Source organism: Myotis yumanensis, unplaced genomic scaffold (genome assembly GCF_028538775.1).
Source record: "Myotis yumanensis isolate MYYU_CA2020_CCGP unplaced genomic scaffold, mMyoYum1.0.hap1 SCAF_5, whole genome shotgun sequence".
Classification (NCBI taxonomy): Eukaryota; Metazoa; Chordata; class Mammalia; order Chiroptera; family Vespertilionidae; genus Myotis; species Myotis yumanensis.
Genome location: NW_027223756.1, coordinates 107,022,040 through 107,043,174, shown reverse-complemented (window position 1 = coordinate 107,043,174; position 21,135 = coordinate 107,022,040). Strand labels below are relative to the sequence as shown.

Here is a 21,135-nt window from a genome sequence, read left to right as displayed (position 1 = left end):
CTCCTCCAAGCACAGCCCCGAACCAGCTGCACCAGCTCCAGGAGCTGCCGCTGGGGTCCCGGGGACTGGCAGCGGGCACTTCACACACCAGTTCACTGGGAGCTGAGCAGTCAGCCCGCGGACAGAAGCCATCCCAGGGAACATGTGGCACAATCCCGCTAAGCACAGCCCAGGCAGCTCCAGCCCCAGGGCCCAGCCCCAGCTCCCAGCCCCATGTCCCAGCCCCAGCTCCCAGCCCCAGGGCCCAGCCCCATGTCCCAGCCCCAGCTCCCAGCCCCATGGCCCAGCCCCATGTCCCAGCCCCAGCTCCCAGCCCCATGGCCCAGCCCCATGTCCCAGCCCCAGCTCCCAGCCCCAGGACCCAGCCCCAGGTCCCAGCCCCAGGACCCAGCTCCAGGTCCTAGCCCCAGCTCCCAGCCCCAACTCACAGCCCCAGGTCCCAGCCCCATGTCTCATCCCCATGTCCCAGCCCCAGCTCCCAGCCCCATGGCCCAGCCCCATGGCCCAGCCCCAGCTCCCAGCCCCTTGTCCCAGCCCCATGGCCCAGCCCCATGTTCCAGCCTCATGTCCCAGCCCCAGCTCCCAGCCCCATGGCCCAGCCCCAGCTCCCAGCCCCAACTCCCAGCCCCAACTCCCAGCCCCAGCTCCCAGCCCCATGGCCCAGCCCCAGCTCCCAGCCCCAACTCCCAGCCCCATGGCCCAGCCCCATGTCCCAGCCCCATGGCCCAGCCCCATGCCCCAGCCCTTGACCTTTCCTTGACCTTCCTCCCTCCCTGTGAAGAGTCCCAGTCCTAGCACTCAGCTGCCAGGGCTCCGCCTCTCCATCTCAGAGCTGCTGAGACACAGGCTCCTCAGAGGGGCCTTCCTGACCTCAGCCCCGGTGTGGGGGGGGGAGCCACCCCCGGGGCCCTCCCCCTCCCCCAGAGCCTCCCTGCAGCCTCCCCACTTTCATCCTCTCCCTGGGCTGCTGCCCCCTGGGTTCCTCAGGGGCAGGGTCCCTGGGCCCCCTCTTTCGCACCTACTAGTGCTGCCCACACACAGGACCCTCATTCCCAGGGGACACCCAGAGCCAGGGCAGCACCTGCGGAGGAGGTCTGCCAGGACATAGCTGCTGACCAGCCCAGGAACCGGCGATCCCCTGCCCGCTCCGCTGCCCACTCTCTGGGAGTCAGGCTCTTGCCTCGGCCTGCGGGTGAGGAGCCGCTCGCTGACCCACCCGAGGCTCCAGGCACAGATTCCTCTCGTGGGGATTTAAGGGCGATGCCGCCCGGTGAGCCACAGACGTGGCTGCCGCATGATGAGCCCTGAAAGCCCTGCGGTCACGGGCCAGGGCGCGTTTGCAGAGTTTCGGCATCTGACTTGGTTACTACGGTGAGGACTCAAAGCCTTTCGAATGTCCAAGTTCCTTTGCAAAGGCCGTAGCCGCCCCCTGCCCCCCTGAGGTCGGTGAGGGGTCGGTGACCAGCGAGGGCTGTGGCTGATGGACAAGCAGATGGGCCCGTAGGAGATCTCTCTCCTCCCCGTGTGTCTGTGGCGCGTGGCCCAGGCCGGGGCTTGGGGCTTGCTGGCCATGACCTGCAGAAGCGCGCAGGAGGCTGTTGGCTGCGCGTTCCTTCTGAGCTGCGTTTCTGGGGGGGAGGCGGGTGCGCAGCGCCCTGAAGCTTTGGGAACATTGCACTGGAAGTCGTTTCCGTGTTGCTGCCGTTCCACAGGAAATAAGGCGTGGTGGCCAAACTAAAGCGAGAAAAGCAGCCAAGCCCGCCACCCCCTCAGGGGCTCCGTTTCTGCCTCGCTCACGGGCCACTCCTGGGCTGGGCCATCCAGCTCTCCGCGCGGACAGGGGAGTCCGGAGAGGAGGGAGAGGCCACTGGTCTGTTCCGGTTTCATGTTGCGGCATCTTCTGAGTTGCTTCTGAATTTATTACGTCTTCTGGTCACAGGTTAGGGGACCTGCCCCTCCCGCGGTGGCCTGGGGCTGGCTTGCTGGGTGGAGACCATTCCTGTATTTAGTAATTTCATGTGGCCATGTCTGCTGTTCCTTCTTCTTCGTATTGGCGTTAACGATGGCGGGAATATACACGGAGACTTACTGAAACCGGACCGCCTTTTGAGCTGCTCTTATTCCACAGGCTGGGCCCCCTTTTCCCTGCGGGGTGCCCTGGCCCTGGCCCGGGCCTGCTGAGAGCTGCAGGGCCGGGAGGGCCGGACTCCCTGGACACCCAGGCAGGTCTCTGGAGGTTTCGGTTGTGCATGGCGTTCTCACACCACGTGGTGTCCTTCAGAGAAAGAGCTGGCATCGCCAGGGCAGCAGTCCAGGGGCGGGACCCACTGCGGCTGCAGCGCATGGGAAGGCCCTGGGTGCGTAGATGATGGACATAATGAACCCTAATCATCCCCCAGGAAGTCCCAACACCTGGCCCTCGGAGAGCTTGGCCCGGGTTCCGAGCCTGATGCTGGTTCTGCGTCCTTGGGCTGTAGGGGTGGCATGTGGCAGCCACACCCCACAGCAAGGCTGTGCACCCTGCAGCGAGGTAGGGCACCCCACAGAGAAGTGGCATGCCCCACACACAGTGAGACAGCGCACCCCACAGTGAGACAGCGCACCCCACAGTGAGGCAGCGCACCCCACAGGGAGGCATCCACACCCCACAGTGAGACAGCGCACCCCACAGGGAGGCATCCACACCCCACAGGGAGGCATCCACACCCCACAGTGAGACAGCGCACCCCACAGTGAGGCATCCACACCCCACAGTGAGACAGCACACCCCACAGGGAGGCATCCACACCCCACAGTGAGACAGCGCACCCCACAGGGAGGCATCCGCTCTCCGCACCCCACAGTGAGGCAGGGCACCACACAGGGAGGCATCCACACCCCACAGTGAGGCAGCGCACCCCACAGTGAGACAGCGCACCCCACAGTGAGACCGCGCACCCCACAGGGAGGCATCCACACCCCACAGGGAGGCAGCGCACCCCACAGTGAGACAGCACACCCCACAGTGAGACCGCGCACCCCACGGTGAGGCATCCGCACCCCACAGTGAGACAGCGCACCTCACAGTGAGACAGCACACCCCACAGTGAGACAGCGCACCCCACGGTGAAGCGGACCAGGAGCTCACCAGCACAGGCAGAGGACCCCCCTCAGGGCACACCTGTCAGAAGCCTTCCCTGCCGCCTGCTTAGTCACCCCTTTAAATGTGGAGCCGGACCGAACCACAGGTGCTGCTCCCCGCGCCCCACCCCCCCCCGCCCGCTGGCTGCAGCCCCGCAGAGGGTCTGTCTGTGTTTATAAGAATGACCCCTAATTTCAGGTTACGTTTTTCTTGTTTGTAAAAGACAGCGCGCCTGCTTCCCTGAGTCCAGCTTTTCTCATGGCCGAGTTTCGCCTGGAGGGACCCTGTGTGCCAGCGGGCACCTTCGTGTGACAGAGCCCGTAGCCTGTAGCTCCCTGAGCAGGTCGTGCCCCGTGGCCCGGGGGGGGGGGGGCAGGGCCCCCACCAAAGCCACCCTTTCCTTTACGGCGAGGTCACATGGCCACATGCTTCAGACTCATCATCAGACGCAGTGTGGGCGAGTCAAACAGAAGCAAATGCCCCCGCGTTTAAAAATAGCCTCGAAAGACTAAATATTTGCACTTAAAAGGGAAAGAAAATAACAGAAACCTCTGTGGCCGCCGTTCCTTGCAGGAATCCTCGCTCGGTTAGAATCGTGCCCTCTCCACGCTGTAACCGGACGGCAGGTCTCACGTCTGCCAGTGGCCCTGCCTCCAGCGCACAATCCTTCTTCGCGGTCAGATTTATCTCATGTTTGTAGCCTGCACGTGATGGGGGCGTCGCACCGTCTTTCAGGGAATCTCAGGGACACTAACGTGTTTTTAATTTATATGTGGTGTGGCATGTTTCCAGCGATGGTGCTGATCTCGCAGCGTTATATAACCTGAGCGTCCACCAGCGCTCGATGGCACTTACACATCTGTCACGTGGATCTGCCAGGCTGGGGGACCGTGGTGGCTGCTGCGGGGGGCGGGGGAGTTAGCTTTGATCCATGTCGCCCAGGTAGGCATGGCTGTGGCTGCTGTTCTGAGGCCGGACAGTGTGGACAGCGGTCGCCAGGCCCTGAATCCAGGAGACCCTTCTGTTCAGAGAGCCCGGGATGGTTACGGGAAAACCCGGTTTGCAAGTTCCTTACATTATGAGGCCACATAACTGAACAGCAGTCTCTGTATGTTAAAGGCAAGCTTTCAGTGGCTGAAAACTTTCTCTCCCCTGAAGTGTCTCGATTAGGATTTGTAGTTTCATCGTTTAATATATGTTTAAAGAGGTGGATTAACCCGGCTGGTGTGGCTCAGTGGATTGAGCGTCATCCCATAGACCAAGGGGTCTGGGGCTCGATGCCTGGTGAGGGCGCATGCTTGATCCCCAGTGTGGGGGGGGTGGGGAGGGATGTGCAGGAGGCCGCTAATCGATGACCACATCATGTTTCTATCTGTCCGTCTCCCTTCCTCTCTGTCTAAAAATCAATAAAAACATAAAGAGTTAAGTTAACCGATTCACTTCCCTGTTATCATTGTTTGCATGATTTCAAATAATAATTTCATATTTTCACTAAGTGAACCAGGAGGTTAGCCAGGATGGTAAACTGACCAGCCGACCTTGTGTAATTCAAGGTGAATCTTGCAAAGCGACCGAGTGTGGCCGCCGCCAACACCTGGGGCGGTTCCTGTGCTTGCAGGCATCTGCATTTTCTGAGGTGCTAGAGCCCCCCCCCCCGCCAGGGGTGGGGTGGGGGGGACACCTAGTAAAGTGTCCCAGCTTCCTTTAATGTTTTCTTGCATTTTCCTGTTCTCAGCATCCCCCGGGGGTGGGGGCAGGGCTGCCCTCCGGCCTCCTGTTTCTCTTAGCTGCAGGGAAAGGCGCACAGGATAGCAGGTCGGTTAGCGCTGACAGCCTGAGGGCTGTTGTCTGCTGTCGGGCGTCCACCAGCTCCCTGGGGGTCAGTGAGGGTCCTCCCCGAGTCTTCGCTGCCTTCTCTCTGCAGGGGATCTTCACTCCATCCCCGCAGCCCACATGCATCCCCGCAGGCCACACGCATCACTTTCCCCAGAGGGTGGGGGCGAGAGCACAGCAGAGAAGGTGACAGGTGACACGTGGAGTGGGAGCCGCAACCCAGTCCTCACGGTCCCAAAACATTCCCAACAAAGCCCTCTCCATGCCTCTGAGCTGGGTGCTTGCCCGCTCGCCAGAGAGGCGGCAACACACGTACCAATCGACTCATTGGACTCATGGAATGTTTCCAAGTAGTTTGACCTTAAACGTGTGTGTATCATATAAACAAATCCCATTGACTGACCTTCCGGCGTCCAGTCCTCTCTCGCCCTCTGTAAGTGCCGGACACGTGGTCCGTCCAGGGACAATGACATTCCACAAACACCTGCTCCTTCACCTGGGACACGTTGGAAATCCGAAGGTAAAACCAACTCGCATCACCACGGCCTAGATTATGAACCGAGTCGATTGAAGGCTGAGCTGTGTCAGACCCGTGGTCTCGGCAGGACCTGCAGGTGTGTCCGACGTGCCGGCCTCTGACCGCAGAACAAGGCCAGTGTCAGATCAGCACCCGTGGCTCGGCCCCTCAGAGCTTCCCCACGGACTGTCCAAGGCGGCCGTCTCAGTAACTCAAGAACACCACCAAGACTTCCCTCTCTGGGCTGGGGGTCCCTGGGCGCCAAGTCCGTGGACCCACCCAGCAAGTTAAAACCTCTGGAGTCACCCCAGCAACTTCCCACTCTAGTGGGAGCTGCCCCCCTGACCGGAGAGAGACGGCCAGGTCTCCCGTGGGCGGACACGTTCCCCAGACGCCCCCCAGGTGCAGGACACAGGAAATGCTGTCCCCATAGAAGAGCTGAGACACGTTATTCAATTTAAACTTTAACCGAGATGAGCTCTGGACACTGCCAAGTCACAAAAAGAAATGAGAGGACAAGTCGAGCCATTAGAGGGCACTTTTGTAATCTTAGAATAAAAGTCTGTTCTCATGGACTGGCTTGCCCAAGGCTGACTCCTAAGCATTGCTTTCCGTTATTTCTTTACCGTGACTCATTGCTCAGCTGAATGAAGTATTTTACTGGTTGGGGGGAAGAATCTATAAAATCTTAAAACCATCCTGACCAAATAACTTATATGCACAGATGCATAACCCACGGACAGACAATAGTGCAGTGAAGGCCTGGGGTGGGGGCGGGAGCAGGTGGAGGGCGTGGGGGGGGGGGGGTGAGAGGGACACCTGTATCACTGTCAACAATAAAGAGAAATTATAAAAAAAGAATAAGTAAAGCTTTACGTTTGAATCGTTGAATATAAGTTGTAAAAATAGGTACAATATGTCTGTATAATAGCTTTTTGATTAGCTATATTCAATGCTGCTTTTATTTTTTTATTTTTAAAAATATGGGGGTTTTTTTGTTGATTTTTTTTCTTTTCTTGTTTTTTTCTTTTTCTTTTTTTGTTAATCTTCACCCGAGGATATTTTTCTATTGACTTTCAGAGAGAGTGGAAGGGAGGAGGAGAGACAGAGAGAGAGAGAAACATCGATGTGAGAGAGACATAATGATTGGTTGCCTCCCACATGCGCCCCAACCAGGCCTGGGAATCGAGCTTTTAACCGAGGTACTTTCCCTTGGGCCCTTCAGTCCATAAGCCAACGCTCTATCCTCTGAGTCAATCTGGCTAGGGCTATTCAGTGCTTCCTTTAAATACATTCTGTTAAAAATAATTTGCCCATAAACGGATCTAATTGAATAAACGATTAACTTCCTCTAATACCTGACTACATTTTCCCCCAACAATAAATTAATGTTATTCCACAACATTTTGGAAACTATACTCCTATTGGGTATAAAGTCGTGTACTGGGATTATGCTATTTTTTTTTTTGGAGTTTTATTGAAAAGTAATGGACATACATCACCGTATAAGTTTAAGGCGTAGACCATGATGTTTTGACTTCCATTGATTGTGAAGTGGCTACCACAGGAGGGTCAGCTAACACCCCTCTTCTCAGAGACACACAATAAAAGGAAATAGAGGAGAAAGACAAAAGGAGTCAGACTCTTCTCTAGAACCCTTCTGCCCAGGATTGATGTGACAAAATGGTTAAAATTGTTTCAGAAATAAAAAGTTGGAACTGATAGAATGTTAGCTGGGAAAGCAGATGTTTCACATAAAGAAAGCAAACAATAAAGTTGAGTCTATCCCCATTGGTGGTGATCTAAATAAAAGAGCCAGTAACATTGACAAGCTAGTAACGAAATGAGTACGTAAATGCTCTGGGAGCTGGGTGGACCAGACTCCTGGGTCAGAGATAAGGGACCTCGTTCTCAGAGCGGCGGCGGAATCCACGGTATCAGCATTTTCTCCCACCGGCTCCCTGCACCCCACTTCTCAGGGAAGGGCGCAGAAGGGCCAGATGGCATCAGCCTGTGTGGTGCGTTTATTGCAAGAGAGGCAGGCCCTGAGCCCAGGGAACCCACACCTTATTTTTATTTATTTATTATTTTTAAAATGCTTTATTGTTTAGAGTAATAACCATTGACCTCTCCCCTGCCAGTCCCACCCCCACAACACATGCCCTCACCCCCCTGCTGCTGTCTGTGTCCATTGGTTACGCTCATATGCATGCATCCAAGCCCTTTGGTGGATCTATTAACCACCCCCCGCCTGCCTTCCCTCTGAGGTCGGTCGGTCTGATCGATGCTTCTCTGTCTCTGGATCCATTTTTGTTCATCAGTTGATGTTGTTCATTATATTCCACAGATGAGTGAGATCATGTGATATTTATCTTTCTCTCACTGGCTTGTTTCACTTAGCATAATGCTCTCCAGTTTCATCCATGCTGTTGCAAATGGTAAAAGTTCCTTCTTTTTTACAGCAGCATAGTATTCCATTGTGTAGATGAACCACAGTTTTCTAATCCACTCATCTGCTGATGGGCACTTAGGCTGTTTCCAGATCTTAGCGATGGTGAATTGTGCTGCTATGAACATAGGGGTGCATGTATCCTTTCTGAATGGTGTTTCTGGTTTCTTAGGATCTATTCCTAGAAGTGGGATCACTGGGTCAGATGGGAGTTCCATCTCTAATTTTTGGAGGAAACTCCACACTGTTCTCCACAGTGGCTGCACCAGTCTGCGTTCCCACCAGCAGGGCACGAGGGGGGAACCCACACCCTTCCTAGCGGGCAGCGATCGTGCCTGCTCTTTGCTCTGGAGGCTTTATCTTCCGAGGCTCCTCACTACACAGACATCCTGGAGAAGATAATTTCACATAATGCCAGCCTGTTCTGCTCCCAGGAGACGCAAAAACCAGCTCACAGGCCCCTGGGGAACTGTCTCAACACTTATCTGCATAATCTTACCATCCGCGGTTGCCCACTTTACTAATAGTAAATTACTAAGTAGCTGATGAGGAGAATATACATAACAATATTGACCACATGTTTAAAGTCCCTCCTGATAAATAGTTCATAGTTCTCGCTCCGGGGTCTTAGCTGTCCATGCCTCAGTTTGACCATTCGGGAAAGGAGAAAAATTCCAGTGCCCGCCTGGCAGGGTAGCTGCTAGCATCCCAGGAGATCATGTATGTAAAGCACTTAGAAGAGTGGGTGGCATGCAGCGTGTACACAAGATTTATTAATGTTGTTACTAACTCAAAATCCATCTCTTACAATGAGCTGATTTGATAGAGAAAGTGTTTCCCAGGGCCGCCGAGGATGCTGGGAAATTCCCCACCATCACAGCCGGCTGGCTCTCTAACCCTGGGGCTGACCTGCATTTCCCAGACGCCCAGGGGCGTGGGCAGCTGGCCCGGCTCCGCTGTCTGGGGTGCTGGACGCTTGACCGCCTCGTGGGCCCTCACGGGGCTTCTTATTTGCCCTGGGTGGTCTTAGGGCAAAGGCACTGTGGCTGTCGCACTCACGCAGGGCCAAGGGGCGTGTTGGTCCAAGTCCCTATCGGTGTGGACAGCAAATCCCGCCCCTGTAGGGAGAGGGTTTCAGGCTCAGGAGGCAGAGTGTTCGGGGAGCCACTGCCGAGTGCGCTGAAACGCTTCCTTGTGCTGAAGTAAGGGCTTCTTAACGGAGGACCACCGTGTCCAGTTCTGCTCGGATGAGGGCAGCAGAAGGGAGGGGCTGAGGGCTGTGCATGGGGGTCCTACCTGTTCAGCTCCTATTCGGTTCATGTTTAATGTGGATGCATCCAGCCGTCCTTTGTCCACAGGACCCTTGTCTGCAGGCGCGGCTCACACGAGCGCCCACTCTCAGCCCGCCCTCCCGAGGCTGCGCCCTAGCGTCGCCCGGTGGCTGCGGGACAGTAGTTTAGGGTACTTGAGGCCTGGTCTTATTGCCAAACTGCTAACTAGTCGGGAGGAGATTAGCACTAGTCGAATCATCACTCATTTTCAGAGTTCAGAGGTCACCTGCCCGAATCCTTCCGAAAAAATCCAGGTCCACAGAGGTGAAGTGGCTGCCTAGGGTCCGGTAGGAGCTGGAAGGGGGGGCGAGCCAGTTATGTGCTGCTCACGTTTCCACCCGTCGCAGTGCCCGAGAGCGAGGGGGGACAGAGGGGCCTTCGGGAAGGAGTTATCACAGCCTCCTGAGGGATTGTAGCTGCTGGACGCCGGGGCTCTGCGGTCAGGTCCCCTGGGCCTTCCCTGTTCTCTGCTGACCGGGACGGAGGTTGGTTTTGTGTGCGAGCAGCACCCGCTTCACTAGTGATCGTGAGGACTGGGCACAGGAACGCCGTGGCGAGCGTCCAGCTGGGCGCAGGGACTCAGTGCTGCGGAGACTTGGGGAGACGCAGAGCGCAGGCAGGAGCCACTGTCCGGGAAAAGGAAGTTACGGCGCGTGGTGAGCGAGCGCCATGCAGAGCTACATCTCAGGCTGCATCTAGAAGAGCCATTCCCTTCGCGGGTTATCTCACTCGTCGGGCCCATCTCTAATGGCACTCAGCGGACGATGGACGCACAGCCGGAGGGGCTGCGTCCAGGCGCCTGGGCTGCAGGAGTGGCTGGAAGCAGCGCTGGCCCTCACTTCCCTGTAGAGCAGTGGTTCTCAACCTTCCTAACGCCGCGACCCTTTAATACAGTTCCTCATGTTGTGGTGACCCCCAATTTCATTGTTACAAATTGAACATAATTAAAGCACAGTGATTAATCACAAAGACAATATGTAATTATATATGTGTTTTCCGATGGTCTTAGGCGACCCCTGTCAAAGGGTCGTTCGACCCCCAAAGGGGTCGCGACCCACAGGTTGAGAACCGCTGCTGTAGGTGTTTGCAGGCATTTGCCTCGGACTCTCACTGTTTAAAGTGCTAACCCCGTGAAAACGCTGTGTCCCTAGCGCTGCAGCCCTGCGCCGGCTGCACAGGATGAGGGAGACCCTTCTCGGGTTCTGTCTGCGAGATCGCGGCGCCTCCCACACCCGACGTGGAAAGGACTTGCCTGTGTGAGGCTTCGCGTCGGGGACACTGGGCCGTGGTGTCCGTGGCAGGGTCCCCGCAGCCCTGGGCGGTGGCGCTGGATGATCCGTAATGACTCTCAGGGTCTCTGATGAAAGCCCTGGCCACGTGCCACAGAGTAACTCACTGACAGGACGTGACCAGGCCACGCGACTGTGCAGCGGCTCCCTCGACCTGAGACGGGATCTGAGCCGGCTTTCTGGTACCGGAACGGCTGCGTGTACACTTCCCGTCCAGAGTCTGGTCATTGCAACAACGAGGCCGGCTGAGGGCGCACCCGGTGCATTGGACAAGCTGCTTTACCTGTGAGCAAGTTCAGCCGGATCGTCAGAAAGCTCGGGTTTGTGAGAACCTGCGTTTGGGAGTAAGAATGCTGCTGCCCATGGACATTTCACACTGCATCTAGAAGAGCTACATCTGACTCGCTGAGTCAGACGACGAGGAAGAATGAAAACTGTTGTGCATGCCCTGACCGGTTTGGCTCAGCGGATAGAGCATCGGCCTGTGGACTGAAAGTTCCCAGGTTCAATTCGGGTCAAGGGCATGTACCTTGGTTGTGGGCACATCCCCAGTAGTGGGTGTGCAGGAGGCAGCTGATCGATGTTTCTCTCTCATTGATGTTTCTAACTCTCCCTCTCCCTTCCTCTCTGTAAAGAATCAATAAAATATATTTTTAAAAAAAGAAAAAGAAAAAGAAAACTGTTGTGCAGGGCGCTGCCCACAGAGCTCATTCGTTGGAGCGTCGTCCTGTGCACCGAAAGGGTGGCGGTTCGCTTCCCAGTCGGGGCACATGCCTAGGTTTCACATGCAAGCCCTGGTTGGGATGCATTCGGGAAGCAACTGATTAATGTTTCTCTCTCTCTCTCCCCCCCCCCCCCTCCCTCTCCCTCTCCCTCTCCCTCTCCCCCTCCCCCTCCCCCTCCCCCTCCCTCTCTCTCTCCCTCCCCCTCTCTTACCTTCCCTCCCTCCCTTTCACCCTTCCTTCCTCCCTCGCCTTCCCTCCCTTCCACTCTCTCTAAAATCAGTAAATGAATAAATAATTGTGGGCGGGTCCTTTCCTGGCCCTCGGCGACTCACAGTCTGTGTCAATCTCTGAGGCATTTGTCTACAGGTGCCTACAGGGACCACGTGGGCTCCTGCCTTTGTGACGTGGGGCTTCCTCCCTGAACACCCAGGGCGGTCACCAGTCCACGGGCCCTTTCCTTTCCCAGCCCTTTGACTACCTGAAGTTCTAGTGCGTTCATTACCAACTCCAGGGCACACAGGTGGCCCCCAAAATGTATACGCACCCTTTGAATAATGGGTAAGGCCAGGTGTATTAAGATACATCTCATTTCCACATTGAGCGACCAGCCGTTAAAGCAGGTGTACATTTTTGGGGGGCACCCTGTACTTTGGGGCGGGGGGAAACCCAGCGAAGTCATTGTCAGGATCAGGTGCGTGATCCCAAGTGCGTGAGGCGGCCCTAACCTTCGGCCAGAGCTGCCCCCCTTGTCTGTCCGCAGCACTGACCCGCCGCTTCCTGTCCCCCAGGATGGCGCCCCTGCCCCTGTGGCTGCTGTGGCTGCTGCTCCCGCTCGGCCCGCGGGCCCAGAAGCTGCCCACGCGAGACGAGGAGCTCTTCCAGATGCAGGTCCGAGACAAGGCCTTCTTCCACGACTCCTCGGCGCTCCCGGACGGAGCTGAGATCAGCAGCTACCTCTTCCGAGACACACCTAAGAGGTACCCCCTGACACCCCCCCTCTCCGAAGGCTCATCGGGGTGTCAGCCAACACGCTGTGCCCAGGCGCTTTGTGGTTACCCTTTGGGTGAAGGGCGATTTTTGCATTTCTTACCTTTGGAACGATTGCTTTCTTTCCTTCAGCCCAGAGGGAAATTTCTAAGGAGGGCTCTCTAGGATTGAAATGGGATTCATGAACACGCATGATTCTTCAAAGGTATGCAGTTAGCCTTAGAAGGATAACATGACTTTGACCAATATCATCAGATTCTGAAAGCATCAAACCCAGCAGTGATAAAAACAGACCCTGTTCATTTACCCTCATGCCAGCCTCATCAAACTGGGCTCACGCAGTGCTTCTAAACATTCTGACCTTTAAAAATGACATGTCTATATATATAAAAGCCTAACAACCTGTCGACCAGTCGCTATGACATGCACTGACCACCAGGGGGCAGACGCTTAATGCAGGAGCTGCCCCCTGGTGGTCAGTGCGCTCCCACAGCCAACCTCCCACTGCCCCTCCTCCCAGCTATCTGGCCCCCTGATAGGCCTTGATTACCAGCCAGGCTGAGGGACCCCACCCATGCATGATTTTGTGAACTGGGCCTCTAGTATGTTACATAATTAAGTATATATGTGTATGTCCTTCATTAAGCTAGTTATATGTAAAGTTAGTTACTTTTCGGTACCTCAAACCCCTCTCAGCCATATTTCAGGAAAGTTTCTCCTTTTAGCCGGGGCACTAGGGCATTCTGAAGGGAAAGACTGTCTCGCCACCAGTGACCCCTTGTCCAGAGATTGAGGTGCAGCAGATCGCTGGGTCATCTGTCTCTTGTCACTTCAGTTTTGATTGACAGTGACAATGGGAGGTGCTCCCTCCCACCGTGGCCCACATGGCATGTCACCCTCTGGTCCGAGAATGGTAGCAGGGGATTGGTTTTCCTATGTTGACGGACGCGGCCTATGGCTTGGGCATCATTTCAGCGCTGCCTGAATGACATCGTTTGTTTGAATGGATGTAATGGATTAGGAGCTGACCCGTCAGTAAAATAAAAAGAACCACCATGCCTTTAATGACATCCTCAAGAGTGAAGGCCCCAAATGCAAGGACGACAACATTGCAGAGACGCGATGTCCTTCCATTTACCAGGCTCAGGCTGTGAAGCAGGACAGGGCGTGGGAAACATCTAGTCGCTCAGCTGAGTTATTTTCAGATGAATTCTTCTTTTTTTAAATATGTTTTATTGATTTTTTACAGAGAGGAAGGGCGAGGAAGGATAGAGAGTTAGAAACATCGATAAGAGAGAGAAGTATCAATCAGCTGCCTCCTGGACACCCCCTACTGGGGATGTGCCCGCAACCAAGGTACATGCCCTTGACAGGAATCAAACCTGGGACCCTTCAGTCCGCAGGCTGACACTCCATCCACTGAGCCAAACCGGTGCGGCACTGTCACAGCCGGGCCGTGTGTCCATCCTCCTTGAAAAGTCACTCGAGGCTTCGTAAAAAAATCGGGGGAAGCAGAGAGCAGGATGTTCTGATTTTTTAAAACTTGTCTTAAAATCACTAGGTTATTTCATTCCACCAGGAAGTCTTAGTGGCAGAGAATGAGTCTTTCCACTGATTGAAACTTCGATCTTTACTTTTAAAATCTTCTCAAGTGGGATTAGGTACCTTTATGGAAGAGCTGTGGCCGCTAGCACCGTGGATCAGGGTCGCTGATGTGAGAAGCGAGCAGCGTATCTCGCAGAGACCAGCAGGCCTTTCAGAGACGCCGCTGGGCGAGGAGCGTTTGACACAGCGGTGACTGTCAGGGTGCCCCCGGGGTCCCTTACAAGCCTGTTGCTAGCTTATGCCGGTCAGCGCGCCTGCAGGTCAGCGCACCTGCGGGTTCCTCGGCTGTGCCTGATTGGAATGGCGGGGCCCAGGCTAACGAGCACCCCAAAGAGCCAAGTGTTGGTTCTTCACTCAAGGTGCACCCCCATTACACGTTTAGCTCAGCGTCTTTTCACTCTTCCACGCGGTGCTGCCGGTAAAGCTGGTTGCAGATTTGGCGGGTGGACGCCGCGGTTCATGGGAGAGTCCCGCGATCGTGTAGATGGCCGGTTCCAGTCCCTGTGAAATGCGTGGAATCAGCCTGTGGTTTTCCGTGAGCCCGGCTGGGGCGGCAGAGTGGACCCCTCTCTGACTGATGGCCCCTCGCTCCCAGGTACTTCTTTGTGGTGGAAGAGGACAACACCCCGCTGTCTGTGACCGTGACCCCCTGCGACACCCCCCTGGAGTGGAGGCTGAGTCTGCAGGAGCTGCCGGAGGAGGCCAGTGGGCAGGGCTCAGGTGAGCAGCGGGCAGGGCTCAGGAGAACAGGGGGCGCTGAGGGGAGCAGCAGGGGATAGGGCTCAGGGGAGCAGTGGAGAGAGCTCAAGGGAACCGGGGGGCTGGGCGCGGGGGGGCTCAGGGGAGCAGGCCCAGGCCCCGCATGGTGGCTGCAGCAAGAAACAGCCTCTCCTCCTGGTGCTGCAAAAAGTCGGTGGGGACGCAGGGGACTCTAGAGATTCTCCACGGAGATGAGGGAAGCAGGGGTGGCACCAGGGGACAGGGTGGCACCAGGTGATGAGGGTGACACTGGATGATGGGGGTGGTACTGGAGGACAGGGTGGCACCAGGTGACGGCTGCACCCGCCTGGCTGTGGGTTCGGTCCCGCCTGAGCGTGGAGTCACGCTGAGGTAAAGAGAATGCGCTGGGCGCCCAGCGGGTCTGAGCCTCACCTGGGGCCTGGGCGTTGGGACTCAGCTCCCCAGTGACCTACACGCAGCAGAAGTTGAAGACCCCTGTCTCTGGGGCGTAAAGGAAGGCGACGCGGAGATGAGCAAAGGGCGTCCAGCACCGGAGCCCAGGGCGAGAGGAAGTCGCAGGAGGCATGGGGTCAGCAGTGGAGGGAGGTGCCGGTGATGGTGACAGGAGGCAGATAAGACACGAGGACATGAGAAGAGCTGGCCCGGGGCCCACGAGGGTGCTGGGGGGAGGGTGCTGCTGGGTGAGTGCTGGGGGGAGGATGCTGCGGGGAGGGTGCTGGGGGGAGGGTGCTGCGGGGAGGGTGCTGGGGGGAGGGTGCTGGGGGGATGGTGCTGGTGGAGGGTGCTGGGGGGAGGGTGCGGGTGGAGGGTGCTGCGGGCAGGGGAGAGGCACTGGGCGCGAGGGCCACACTCAGTGACGGGGCTGTGGAATCAGGGAGACGCTGACAGCTCATGAGGAAGTCAGGCTGAGAGAGAAAACCAATAGTCGTGTGATGGCTGCTGACCTCATGGTTTAATACAGAATCCTACACCTCCCTGCCCCTGTGGGCTGAGCTGGGAGGCGGTTCCCCCAGGGCCCTGCTCTCCTCTCCATGCTGATCTCTGGCAGCTGAGACTCAGGAACGAGATGCGGGAAGCGTTTGCTTTCGATGCTCCCGACAGTGTTCCCCGCGGGGCAGGCCCACGCTCTCACATGCGTCCCACTCTGTGCTTTAGGGAGATCGCCCGGCGCAGGCCGAGGGAGATTAGCGAGGGGCTGGCCGTGGATGCGGCTGAAGGGATGGTCCCGGCCAATCGCAGGTGGTGGAGGGGCTCTCGCTCAAAGGGCTGCGTTCTGTGACCTACAAATTCCACTCCTCAGAGTCCGTCCTGAGAAAGAACTTAAAGCACAGCAGCTCACGCACACCTCACAGCACTATTTACGACGGTCAGAACAGAAGTTAACCGCAGTCTTATTCTCACGCTGTAGTCTTCAGTGAGGAAAACAGGATTCAAAAATGGAGGTTTGTCTAGAGGCATGCGTGCATGAAGAAGAGTGTGACTCGGTGACAAAGAAAAATGAGGGTGAAAAATAGGTTAAAAAGCAAAGACTGGAAGGGAGTAACCCAAAATCTTCATAAAGGGCTGCCCAGGAGCCCTGACCAGATGACTTTTTATTTTTTACTAGAGGCCTGGTGCACGAATTCGTGCACCACTGGGGTCCCTTGGCCTGGCTTGTGGGATCGGCTGAAACCGGCTCTCCGACATCCCCCGAGGGGTCCTGGATTGCGAGAGAGCACAGGCCAGACCGAGGGACTCCACTGGTGCACGATCATGGCCAGGGAGGAACATGGGAGGTTGGCCAGCCGGGGAGGGACCGTGAGAGGGCTCCAGGGCATGTCCAGTCTCTCTTGCTTAGTCCCAATCGGCTGGACCCCAGCAGCAAGCTAACCTACCTGTGGAAGCCTCTGCCCCCTGGTGGTCAGTGCAAGTCATAGTGAGTGGTTGAGCGGCCTTAGCATGTCATTAGCATATTACACTTTGATTGGTTGAACAGCAGACTGGACCACCAGACACTTAGTATATTAGGTTTTTATTGTATAGGATTTTTTAAAAATATATTTGTATTGATTTCAGAGAGGAAGGGAAAGAGAGAGAGAGATAGAAACATCCATGATGAGAGAGAATCATGGATTGGCTGCCTCTTGCACGCCCCCTTCTGGGGATGGAGTGCGTAACCCAGGCATGTGCCCTGGCCAGGAATCGAACTGTGACCTCCTAGTTCATAGGTCGACGCTCTGTCCATGGAACCAAACCAGCCAGGGTGACTGGGATGGCTTTTTAAATCTTGTTCTGTGTTTCCCAGTTCTCTGCCAGCAACAGGCATTGCTATGACGGTGGGGAACGCAGGGGGTCTTGAGCCCGTGGTTTGCAGGCGGCCATGCAACTGGGCCCTGACAGTCACCTCTGCTCTTTCTTCCAGGCGAGCAGGAGCCGGAGCCACTGGAGCAGCAGAGGCCGCAGGCCACGCACGAGACGGGCGCCGAGTTGCTGTCCTACCAAGGCAACGACGTGGAGTCCTTCGTGTCGGCCGGCGCCCCCTCTGGGCTGTACCGGCTGGAGCTGCTGTCCACGGAGAAGGATGCCCACTTCCGAGTCTACGCCACCACCACGCCCGCGTCCGACCAGCCCTACCCGGAGCTGCCCTACGACCCCAGGGTGGACGTCACGGCCCTGGGCCGCACCACGGCCACGCTGGCCTGGAAGCCCAGCCCCACGGCCTCCCGGCTGCAGCAGCCCGTGCAGTACTGCGTGGTCGTCAGCCGGGAGCACAACTTCAAGAGCCTGTGCGCCGTGGAGGCGAAGCTGAGCGCGGATGACGCCTTCATGACGGCCCCGAAGCCCGGCCTGGACTTCAGCCCCTTCGACTTCGCCCACTTCGGGTTCCCTCCGGGGAGCCCGGGCCAGGAGCGCAGCCCCCGGGCCAGGCAGCCCCCCGGGCTGGGCCGGGCGGCACCCTCGCGGCCCCAGACCGACATCCAGAAGGTGTGCATAGGAAACAAGAACATCTTCACCGTCTCGGACCTGAAGCCCGACACGCAGTACTACTTCGACGTGTTCGTGGCCAACGGCCACAGCAACATGAGCACGGCCTACGTGGGCACCTTCGCCAGGACCAGGGAGGAGGCCGCGCAGAAGACGCTGGAGCTGAAGGACGGGAAGGTGACCGAGGTGTTCGTGAAGAGGAAGGGGGCCAAGCTGCTGCGGTTCGCCCCCGTGTCCTCCCACCAGAAGGTGGCCTTCTTCGTCCACTCCTGCCTGGACGCCGTGCGGGTCCAGGTGCGCCGAGACGGGAAGCTGGTTCTGTCCCAGAGCGTGGAGGGCGTGCGGCAGTTCCTGCTCCGGGGGCGGCCCAAAGCCAAGTACCTCCTCCGGCTGAAGGGGAGCAGGAAGGGGGCGTCGCTGCTCAAGGTCCTGGCGAGCACGCGGCCAGGCAAGCACGCCTTCCCGTCCCTCCCCGAGGACACGCGGATCAAGGCCTTCGACAGGCTGCGCACCTGCTCGTCGGCCACCGTGGCCTGGCTGGGCACCCAGGAGAGGAGCAAGTTCTGCCTCTACAAGAAGGAGGTGGGCGACGCCTACAGCGAGGACCAGAGGAAGAGAGAGCAGAACCAGTGCCTGGGGCCGGACACGAGGGCGAAGTCGGAGAAGGTGCTCTGTAAGTACTTCCACAGCCGGAACCCACAGCGGGCGGTGACCACGGAGACCGTCCGCGGCCTCCAGCCGGGCAAGGCCTACCTGCTGGACGTGTACCTCGTGGGGCACGGGGGGCACTCCGTCAAGTACCAGAGCAAAGTCGTCAAAACCCGCAGGGTCTGCTAGTGACCTGGGTGCAGGCGCATCACGTGGACCTGTCGCGGGGACCTGTCACGGGGCCTCCAAGAGGCGAGTGCCCGCGGCCGAGCGCGAGGGAGGGATGTCCGCGGGCATCCGTGGATGCTGGCGTCCCCTCGAGAGGGGAGACTGGTCCTCGCCCGCCCAGGGTGCCTGGTGTGTGACGTCACAGACAGACCCCTGCAGGAGCCGCCGTCCCCGCTCTGACCACTGCATGAACTGCTTCTAAATTATTTTATTACCTGAAAGTTTAAAAGATGCCACTCATTGCACACAACCCCCCAAATGCAAACCAGTCCTCTCCATAGATGCTAGGATATATCGATATAAATTATTTTATAAAGTCTTGTCTTCAATGTCGGTGTGTCTATGATCGTAAGCTATTCAAGCCTCCTGTTAAAGCGCAGATCGGATCTACGTCGGTGATGTGGACGGCGCTCTGGTCAGTTGTACGGTAAATGCTTATCCGTCGCGTGGAATGTTGAAATGCTGTATGTCTCTCCTGTGCGGAGCTGACACGTTGTATCCATGTACAGAACATTAAAGATATTAGAGTCTATTCTGCTCATTTTCCCAAGCAGCGGCCTTGGTGTGTCCGGTTCATGTCTGTCCCCCGAACCTGCGCCCTTATGCACTTTGGCACCAGCCCCACCCTCTTTGGATAGTTGCTGACGTGGCGCGTCTCCCTGACGTCGCCGTGGCATCGGAGACGGGTATCACGGTCACAGCTCGCAGTTGTGAGCACTGAGAGCCCGGAGGACTGGTTTTCACGGGCCGGGCCGAGCCGAGCACTGCGGCTCCCGCGCGCCCAGCACCTCGTCCTGCACAACCCAGTACCTCTCTGTGTTTAAAATAAGCTCCTCCTTTAGGTACAAACGTGGGGTAATTCCAGGTGTTTTCTGTGTGCGTGTAATTAGCAACGAGAGAACGCCAGAGGCGGCTGTTTCGTCACATCAACAGTCCGACACTTTTCCCTTTGGTTTTTCATGGATCTTTAAAAAGTAATTTAGGTGTCAGACAACACTGAGGCCCCGGGTGACGGCGTCCGTGTGTCCGAGGCCCTAGGGGGTTTCGTTCTCCGCACGTGCTGCACGTGAGGCCGTGAGAACCAGGACTCGACGGGTCACCTGAGTTGTGTGACTTCGGGAACACCTGTTGCTGCCCATGAGCGCAATCAGGTGGGGACGGACCGGATCAGGTGACGACGGACCGGATCAGGTGACGCCACAGGCTCCTTCCTTTCCCTCATAAGACGTTGTCCTTGGTGGAACTCTGCGATACTCAGTTACAGAGAGTTTCTGGAACTCCAGGTGGACACAGGTGTAACCCTTCGCTGCTCCCTCATCCCCGACGTGCCGGCTCCACCTTCCCCAGGGGCCGGCACAGGTACGGTCCGTGTGGGCAGATGGCTCTGGCCCAGGGGTTGTGAGTGCTGGTCCTCACGACCGATGCCCTGCCTCCTTAGGAGCAAGTGCCCCTCGTCAACATGGACCATCCAGTTTGTCCGTGTTGAGACCAAATCAAAATGTGTCCCGCGTGTCTGTGCAAAACAGCAGTGGCCCCTGAAATAATCCTTTATAAGGATGAGTGTGTAACCAACCTAGAAAAAAAAAAACGTTGTTGGTTGAAAGTAAACCTTCAGAATTGATAACATCCCAGCGATGTTCTCTCCTGGATTAAGAGCGTGGTGCCTTGGGAAGGGGGATCCACGGTCTCTGATGACTCGCAAATATGTTCTCACACAGCAAAGCGCTAAACCCACTCCAGCGAACCCGCCATAATGCAGCTTCCAAAGGTGGCGGGCTCCCCGCTCAGCCGGCCGGGAACCAGGCCAAGTCAATCTCACCGAGTTGGCGTCTCCAGCCGCTGCGATGGCGGCTGCTGCAGCCTCTGGATAAATCCGAGCATTCTTTCATGCCCCAGTGAAGTTCGCCTTTTAAAAATGTTAGGAAAGTGAGAGACACATTGTGAAACTCCTGTCACTCATAAAGAAAGAGAACCTTTTAATGTTAAAGCTCCGTTACTCACTCATGTGCTGAGGTTTTGGGAGCGCGCAGTGAACTGAGGACAAGAGAGAGGATTTTGTTCCTAATTAAGGAAAGAACTAGAAAGTAGATACTGTGAGAACGCACCCCTGGTGTCCACGGAGCTGAGGTGTGCGTGTGGAGAACAGGGCGCAGGAGCCCCCTTGGGACGGGCGGAGACGCGTTGAAGGGAGCACGGTCTGAGCACGCACCCAGGTGCACCCCTTCATTTTTCAGGTGCAAAAAGAGACGACCGGAGAAATACCAACAGAGTTCTCGTAGTCGACACAGACAATGGTGGAATTGCCCAGGCTCTGAGATCCTTGCTGGAATATAAGTCAGTTCTTGGGGGGGAGGGGGGGGAGTCACTCGATCATTTTCCAAAAGGAAACAAACGTTTTGTCTTCTTGTTGATGTCAAAGCAACCTGTCCTTAAAGCCCATTTCAGATTTCCTGAAGGGTGTGTGCATAGCCCATAACCGATACCTGCAAGCTGGTAAGAAAAAAACAGATTGGTTTTTACTTTTTTATTACTGATTTCAGAGAGGAAGGGAGAGGGGGAGAGAGAGAGACATCATTGATAAGAGCATCACTGATTGGCTTCCTCCTGCACGCCCCCCACTGGGGATCAAGCCCACAAACCGTGCATGTGCCCTGACCGGGAATCGAACCGTGACCTCCTGGTTCAGAGGCTGGCGCT

The 21,135-nt window shown here is 56.7% G+C and overlaps 1 protein-coding gene across 1 annotated transcript in view; it reads left to right on the top strand.

Annotated features, from left to right (window-relative positions):
• The window catches only part of NDNF (neuron derived neurotrophic factor), a 32,253-nt gene extending 13,264 nt beyond the window's left edge, over positions 1 to 18,989 (top strand). Inside the window, exons 2-4 of the mRNA XM_070414165.1 lie at positions 12,054 to 12,242; positions 14,453 to 14,577; positions 17,000 to 18,989. Of these exons, the coding sequence (XP_070270266.1) occupies positions 12,055 to 12,242; positions 14,453 to 14,577; positions 17,000 to 18,399 (1,713 nt within the window). The 5' untranslated portion in view covers position 12,054 and the 3' untranslated portion in view covers positions 18,400 to 18,989. The remainder of the gene's footprint in view (positions 1 to 12,053; positions 12,243 to 14,452; positions 14,578 to 16,999) is intronic.
• The last annotated feature ends 2,146 nt before the right edge of the window (positions 18,990 to 21,135 follow it).